Source organism: Brassica oleracea, unplaced genomic scaffold (genome assembly GCF_000695525.1).
Source record: "Brassica oleracea var. oleracea cultivar TO1000 unplaced genomic scaffold, BOL UnpScaffold01186, whole genome shotgun sequence".
NCBI classification, from domain to species: Eukaryota; Viridiplantae; Streptophyta; class Magnoliopsida; order Brassicales; family Brassicaceae; genus Brassica; species Brassica oleracea.
Window position 1 is genome coordinate 14,633 of NW_013617742.1, and position 8,029 is coordinate 22,661.

Consider the following 8,029-nt stretch of genomic DNA (forward strand, 5'->3'; position numbering starts at 1 on the left):
AAACAAAAAAAAAGGAAAAACAAATTGCAAAAAAAAACAGATTAAACTATAGATAAAAAGCGCACGACCACCGATCTTATATTATAGTACAGTATTCGTTATTGTAGGTTTTTCTATAGTTACGCTCGATTCACAGAGACGGATCATGTTTCGAAACTAAACTTTCCATAACGGTAGTACTAAACTAGCTCGGGATTTAACGGAGTAGCCCTCACCTTAGCAATGAAGAGAAGTGGTATATATGAACTCCAGCTGCTCAAATGGACTCCAAATCTGAAATCAGATCGAAATTTCGAGTCAGAACGCCTTTCGAACGGTTTAAAACGGGTATTTACGGAAAAGTCAACCCGCTGGTCAAAGATCAATTATTTAATTAATTAATTAATTGATTAATTAATTAATTAATCCGGTTTTCCCTAACCGATTACCAATTGATTTTAACCGACCGGTTTAACCTAACCGAATCGAAATCGATTTAAACCGGTCAAACCACCGGTTAACCGAGTCAACCGAGTTGACTCACCGGGTCGACTCGGCCGAGTTGGCGAGTCGCCGGCGAGTCACCGGTGTCGGTCATCGGCGGCGACGGCGGAGCTACGGCGGCGGCTTACCGGTAAGTTGGCCGGCGGCGACGGCGGAGCTGCGGCGGAGAACGGTGGTCCGGCGGCGGCGCTGCGGCGGAGGACGGTGGTCCGGCGGCGGCGCGTGGAACTCCCGTGCGCGCGGAGGTGAAACTTCCGGAGGCGCGTACGGCTTCGTCCGGGCTCCGATCGTGACGCGGTTGGTGTCTACGGCTTCGTCTTGACGAGAGGAACACGATGATGGCCTTGGATGCACGAGATTCACTTCGGTTAGAAAGTTATGACCGATTTACTAAAACGACCGAAACATAACTCAAACACATGGCGGTTTCCGGTTACCTCGAGCTGCGGTTGATGGTGATGACGAGCTTGACGACGTCCTGGCGTGCGGTGGCTCCGGCGAGGACTCTTGGTGAGCTTTCTCTCTCTTTCTCTCTCTCTTTCTCTTTCTCTCTTTCTCTCTCTCTCTTTAAAGAAGTTGGAGATGGTGGAGATAACGGAGATGGTGGAGATGGTGGGGATGGTGGGGATAGTGGAGATGGTGGGTCATTACAGCCACCAACCCAGAAAAAAATAAGTTAGGGTAGAAAATAAAGGCACCTCAAATAAAATCTCAAATTAAAGTCAGAGATACGAACAGAAGCACGCCGAAACCCTAGAAACTGAAGAACAGAGAAAAACAAAACGATTAATTAATTAATTATTGGAAAAATGCTGCAAAGTCATAACGGATGGAGTGAGAAATATCAAATATCACAGCAGATTGAAGGAGATAGTGAATCCACGAAACACAAACTTATGAAATATCAAAAAATACGATAATCTCCATTAAGAAAAAGAAAAAGAAAAAAAAGGAAACTTTAGAACTTTTTTTTTGGGAAGGCTACTTAATGTAGTTTAAAATAGTGTGAAGATAAACAAACCTCGAATTAGAATCAAGGAAAGCTTAAATCGAAGTCAGAGACGCGAAGTCCTAAAAAATGAAGAAGAGAGAAAAAATAACAAAACGATTAATTACTGGAAAAATGCTGCGAAGAAAATATAATGGATAAAGTGAAGAACATGATTGTAGATACAGATTCAAATCAAAGAACAAAAAAAAACGAGAATAAATCAATTGAATCCGAGATTAAGAAGAATAAGTGTACGGAAAATCAAGCGATTTACGTTTTACTTATAATGGTGATGAACGGAGAAATCAAGGAGATACTTACTTGATGAAGGGGAACTAAGAACGTAGTAAGCTCCACGCGGCAGCGTTTAAGCCTCGAAAAACAAAGTTCCGGCGACGTCTCGTGAGAGAGAGTAAGAGCTAGACGCAGAGCTATAGAGAAAAAAAAAAAGAGTGACCAAAGAAAAGGAATGGTTATTTTGAGAGGCAATTCAGTACTTATATGGAAAGTATCGGGCCCCGCTTGGTTTTCTTTCTTTTTTGCATAAACACCGACTTTAACGAACGGCCTTATCTTTATTGGGCCTAAATTGTAACTAATAAAGTCCATTAACACCCCTCCTGTTCTCCGCGTAGAGAGACCGTTGCACTGTTAAAAATATCTTGATTGACGCGCTTATATATATATATATGTACGGTACCTCTCACTATACACTAATCACAATTTCACAATTGCTTAGAAAATCAATCCTCTCTTTAAGCGTTATGTCGTCAAGCATGAATGTTCCACAAGTTGAAGTTAGTATTGACAGAAGGAGACTCCCCCCATCGGTAGGATACACATCAAACAATGTCCGCATCATGATCAACACTTGCTTTCACGAGGTTCTTGAAAACCTTACCACCCGTCAGCGAACGCTAACCGGCCGGTTCGTTTTGCTCTCCCCACCAGTTCTTATCGATTTCAATCTCTCTAGTTTAAGCAACAGTTACATCCAAGAGCTTCTCCGAGATAATCTTGCTCGTGGCCACCATTGGTTATGCGAAGATTTGGCCGCGGATATCTCATCGGAAGCGGAGGAGTTAGGTTTTGGACGTAATGGATTTAGCTTGACCTTCTCCATCGAAATCACTTACGAGAGGGTTGTGGCCATGTCTGATCCTCCTCCAGACGATGGATTGTTTTTGAGAACTGTGCTATCGAAGTTGGTTGTGCTAGGGAAGATAGATAGAGAGGAGCATGAGAGTTTGACGAATATGGAAACAGAGTCGTCGTGTTCGATTTGTCTCGACAATCTCTATGGTTCTTCTTCGATACATGGTTCCGCCACACTGATGAACTGTTCTCATGTCTTCCATGAACGTTGTCTCTCGGATTGGCTTCAACGGAAAAACACATGCCCCATGTGTCGGACTGTGTTGTACAATTGCTGATTTTGGAAACACATGGGGATCGAAACTAGGGTTTTCATGTACTGATTTCGCAATCTGGGTCACATGCGAGTCAAATTGTTAAAGTGCTATTTTGATAATAAATTTAGAAACTGTAGTTTTACAATTGGAGTGGCTTCCAACATATTTTTCAGGGTTCTCAGTGATCAGACTCTTTGTCTTTCTCTTCTTCTCTTGTAGACCAAGACTCAAAACTACATAAAGTTTCTTAGTATTCTTACCCTACAATTCCATCAAGAAATATTACTAGAAAAACGTATAGAATCACAAAGACGAAGAAAAACAAGAAAATCGTATGAGTCTTTGTGAAATGTAAACCAAGAAATATGTTTTAACCCAATTTCTTATGAAGCAACAAAGAACAGAATCACTAGATTAGGCGATGCGGGTAACTGCAGCATGTATAGAATCAGCAAGTTGAGGCATTGTCTTTGAGCTTAGACCTGTCATGCTTAACCTCTTGAAATACACAATTCTCATTATAAATGATAAGCTTTTAGTTGAACAAATAAATTTATCTAGCACAATTTTCTCTCTTAAGTTGGAAATACTAATTCAATTTTAGCATGTAGATCGAATCGTACTTATAATCTTCGGAGATGAATCTAGATTCTTAAGTATCAATGTAGATTCATATCCAACATATAATCTAATATCATTTGAAAATCAATACAATTAAAACATAAGCATAAAGTTGAACCCAACTTACTTGTTAGTTAAAAAATTTAAAAGTACTATATAATATAATTAACTAGGACCGACCCGTCCTACGGGCGGGATGTGAATTATAAAATAATTTCCACACTCTATAATTAACATTGTTTGTTTTAATTTTATTTATATTTTTTGTTTGTTCTTGTGAGGTATAATGAAATATTCATATATGATATCTTTGCTCTTAAACTTACTAATAAGAAAAAAAAAACTTACTAATAAGAATGGTCTGGTTCATTCCCAAAATTCAATCACATTGTTAATTTTAATACATTTCTATTAGTGCTGGTGAAAATTGCCCAAAAAAATGTCCAATCGTTTTAAATATATTGCAGCTATATTATCCAATCGTTTAGCTGAATTGTCCAGTGTTTATCATATATTTTAGTTAGACTTTGTACAATTGGGAGACTAAATAAACCATGCTATATAGAAAATTAGTAGATTTAAAAAAAAATATATATTACATATTTCTTTTGTTAAGTAACATATGTTTTAACTTTTAATTATACATTAAGAATTGATTTGGTATTACATTATTCCACGTGATAATTTGTAGTTGGATGAACATATATATATATATATATATATATATATATCTTTGACTTGTATCAACCCTTTTTATATTGATGGTTAGATCTCGTTGGGGAGATGAGAATGCAGGTTCGGTTTTTATATCGAATATAAGTTTATATAGAGGGTATGGGTCCATGGTGTTTTTTTGGAAGATTGTAATATCTGTATCGTATGTTGATGTGTTTATGTTCTCAGAAAGTTGATATTTTGGGTTTAATCTAGCACCTAATTGAAACGTTTAAATGTTATGGTTTAGGAGAGTTGTTATTTTTGTGTTGTTACTAAAATGCGTTTGTTATATATGATGGAGTTTTAATTTTGATATATTTATGAGAATATTTTTTTGTTGAATATGATGAATCTATTACAATTGATTGAATTCGATATGTCAGTGACAAACAATAAATTGATTTGTTAGGTTAAAACTATATATATATTGTTATATATATGCTATTACTATTTGCTTATAATTATGTATTAATTGAGTATTAAAGAGTAGATTGTAGGGAAAAAAATTTAGGGGTTTCTAACTAATTTTAATATTTTTCGTAAATATATTATGCCGCATGCCCATAACTTATATCGGATCATCACACTTAAGTTACAAAAGTGAGAGTATATATAGATTATAGATTAATGCTATATGACTGACCTTCAAACTACAACATATAAGCTAATTCAATTGTAAGCATGTGCATCCATTTGTTCTTTCTTTCCTCTGCTTCCAATAGCTTTTCTCCTCACCAAATCATAAGCATAGATGTAAAAAACATTGAAAGATCGATACAAACCTCTATATCCCTTACACACACAAAATAATCAGAAAATGCTATAAAGAAAAACAACAAAACACATGGTTACTTCTCCTTCACAATGGTGAATCAGTATGAAACTTTTGACCTGTTTTCCATGTCGGTGATATAACCAATTGGGATCTCTTACACAAACCATTCCCATGAAAAGTCTTTGGTGAGGCCAACCAGTCCGCGAGGCTAGTATTGACGATGATCTCCTTCATTAGGGGCTTTGCTTGATCATCACTATCCGGTTCAACATTCTCCTTCATTAGCTGTTTAACTCTTCTTACTGGCTTTGCTTTAACGGCTTTCCACTGCGCAATATTCTCATCTGGATTCAGTAGAGGAGTCACATTCTGGCCGTCATCTTCTTCATCATCAGCATCATCTTCATAGTCATTTTCATCATCTGTTATAGTCCTCATCCTCCAAATCACTCGCTCCATACACCAATTCATCTTCATCTTCTAAACTTGATGGTAGAGTTGGTTCAAAGGTTTGTACATTCAAGTTAAACCTTACTCTCTTCCTTGTCTTCTTTTTTCCTTCCTTCTTCTCCTCCTCTGCCTCTACCTCACACCTAACACAATACCAGAAAGAAACAGAGCATTGACCATTGTTAAATGACTATCTCTGCACAATACCAGAAAGAAACAGAGCATTTTTCTGAACACAACTATTGTATAGAAACTCCACCTACTAATTTTTCGGAAAAGAATTTACTTTGCTGTTTAAACAGATCGAGGTTATAACAGTTAATGGTAGTACAAAGTGCAAGGCTTACCAATAATGTTGGCAGCCATGTTGGTTTCCGCAAGATCAAATCAGCTGAACTGTTGGAACCATCCCTAGTGAACCAAAATTCAATATCAACAATCAGTTTCGTTGCTCCTTGTTACAAATTAAGCTGCAAGTTCCTGAGTTTGCTTATTAACTTACAACCAAGCAGGAGAAGGGAAACATACATGATTAATTTCCACAAAGATAATAGTGCCCTGAAATCAAAATATAAAAAAGGATAAATCAGACAAACCAAGATATTAAAAAAATCAAATTATATTACAAAACTGAAGTAACATGATCAGTTCAACTGAAACACTACCAGTACTCATAAAATGGCTAAAAATCACGTAAGGTAACATCAGTATGACAGAAAATAAAAACTCAAAACAATCGATATCTAGAAGAGCAAATCGGATAGAAATCACTCACGTTAACTTCCATAAAGAGCAGATCGGCCCACATAAGCTCCCCACCACGCTTGACATTCCTAGCTTCCCAGAATCGCAGCAGCCTCGCCTCAACAACGGATGAGCATCTGCTGGACTTCAAGTCGGAAAAAAAACCTTCGAGTTAGCCACCAAGAGAGATGAGGATCAAGAGACAAATATGTGAGAGATCGATAGCAGAAATTTTTAGAGATCGCGAAAATCGGAAGTGAGATACGAACCTATTTATACCCAAAATCGCCGTCTGAGCAACGCATTTGGAGATCTCGTAGTGGACTCACGAATTAAAGACAATAAGAGTAAATACGTAGGAATCGCACCTCATTCCGTTACAGAAACTGAATCACCATCCTCGCCTCAAATCGAAGTGAAACAGAGAGAACGGAAGGAGAAGACGCTGCGAATGGATTAGGGTTTGCGTTTGGTTAGCTGGTCTTCGGGCCGCAAGACGGAGCGTGACACCAAGCCCAAATGAAGCCCAGACGGAACACACATAAAAGACGCTGCGTTTCATTTAACTTGGACTCGTGGCACGCGTACAGGAGGCGAGTTTCGACGTGGAGGGCCTAGGAAGGAGGCAAACGCTACTATATATAATTAGATATCCCTACATTATCCTTAAGCCGAATGAATTTATATATAACAAAACACCCTAAATTCTCCTCTTATTTATGGTAAGAATTGATGTCAAAAAAAATTATGGTAAGAATTTAAATGAGGTGATTATTAATGATATTTCTTATTAAGTGATATTATTTATAGTAACAAACATTAATGTCTCTAGATCTTAACTTATTTAACCAAAAATAATATTTTTAATTAGGTTGTTAACACATCTCTTAATTTCTCTCGAACGATTTAAATTTATATATTCACAATACTAACAAATAAATATTTTGAAATATTCCTTATACGATCCGACATCTTTAAACTTATTCCTCAAACAATATAAATAACAAAACAAACTAATATTGTCATATATAAAATAAATTTTGGTTTTCTCTAATATTATTTTCTTCGTTTTTTCAAATAGTAAAAAAATTGTGAAAGAACGATGTTCATGAACAAAAGGCCGAGTTAAATAAGATACCTGAGAACCGACAAGGAGCATATCCACTACTCCCATGAGCTCTCCGGTGGACATTCCTGGCCTCCCATAACCGGAGCAACCACACTTAAACAGTGGAGGAGTAGCAGCCCGTCTGCAGATCGGAGAGAAAGACTGAAACGCTAGCCATATCTTACAGTGGTAGTTTACTGGTTAGCTTGGAAGAATGAGAGGATGATTCTCTAATAAGGAAATCGTACCTTTTCAGAAATCACATTGAATATGAATCGTGTGTGAGATTAATGGAGGGTTTTAAGATGATTATTCGTAACTGGTATGTTTCTGTCTCTGAGGAAGAAGATGAAAGAGCTATTACGAAGACCTAACCGACACAAGTTCTGGAGAGGCGATGAAGAAGAACACGGTCTCCTAACTGAAACGTGGCGCTTCATCTAAGGTGGAGACGAGAAAAAGGCCAGATATGATAATAAACCCAAACGAATTGCACAGAAGTCCAAAGTAAACACGAAGCCCAGCAAAACTAAAAGCCCAAACGATGTGCACAACTCTATTAACGAAACGCAGCGTACCAGCTTAGGAAGACACGTGCCGCGTCCAGAATCACTGAATTTCTGACGTGGATGGCTTAAGAGTGAGAGAAACGCTATTATATATATATATACTAGGGTAGGCCCGCCCTACGGGCGGGAAGTTATAATAAAAACTATTTTCTATGAATT

The 8,029-nt window shown here is 37.4% G+C and overlaps 2 protein-coding genes and 1 pseudogene across 2 annotated transcripts in view; 1 reads left to right on the forward strand and 2 right to left on the reverse strand.

The window, feature by feature from the left end:
• Positions 1-1,805, reverse strand: part of LOC106321048 (FACT complex subunit SPT16-like) — a 10,448-nt gene extending 8,643 nt beyond the window's left edge. Inside the window, exons 1-2 of the mRNA XM_013759368.1 lie at positions 1,796-1,805; positions 1,505-1,554 (exon numbers count right to left, since the gene is read on the reverse strand). The gene's annotated coding sequence lies outside the window, so the exon portion shown is untranslated. The remainder of the gene's footprint in view (positions 1-1,504; positions 1,555-1,795) is intronic.
• A 445-nt stretch (positions 1,806-2,250) lies between these two features.
• Positions 2,251-2,907, forward strand: LOC106321049. The gene has a single exon (XM_013759369.1). The coding sequence runs from the start codon at positions 2,251-2,253 to the stop codon at positions 2,905-2,907; it is 657 nt and encodes a 218-aa protein (XP_013614823.1).
• A 2,189-nt stretch (positions 2,908-5,096) lies between these two features.
• Positions 5,097-7,385, reverse strand: LOC106321050 (annotated as a pseudogene).
• Positions 7,386-8,029: the final 644 nt, after the last annotated feature.

Excerpts from the sequence above, each read along its gene's own strand:
- LOC106321049 (XM_013759369.1), top strand. The coding sequence starts at position 2,251 with ATGAATGTTCCACAAGTTGAAGTTAGTATTGACAGAAGGAGACTCCCC.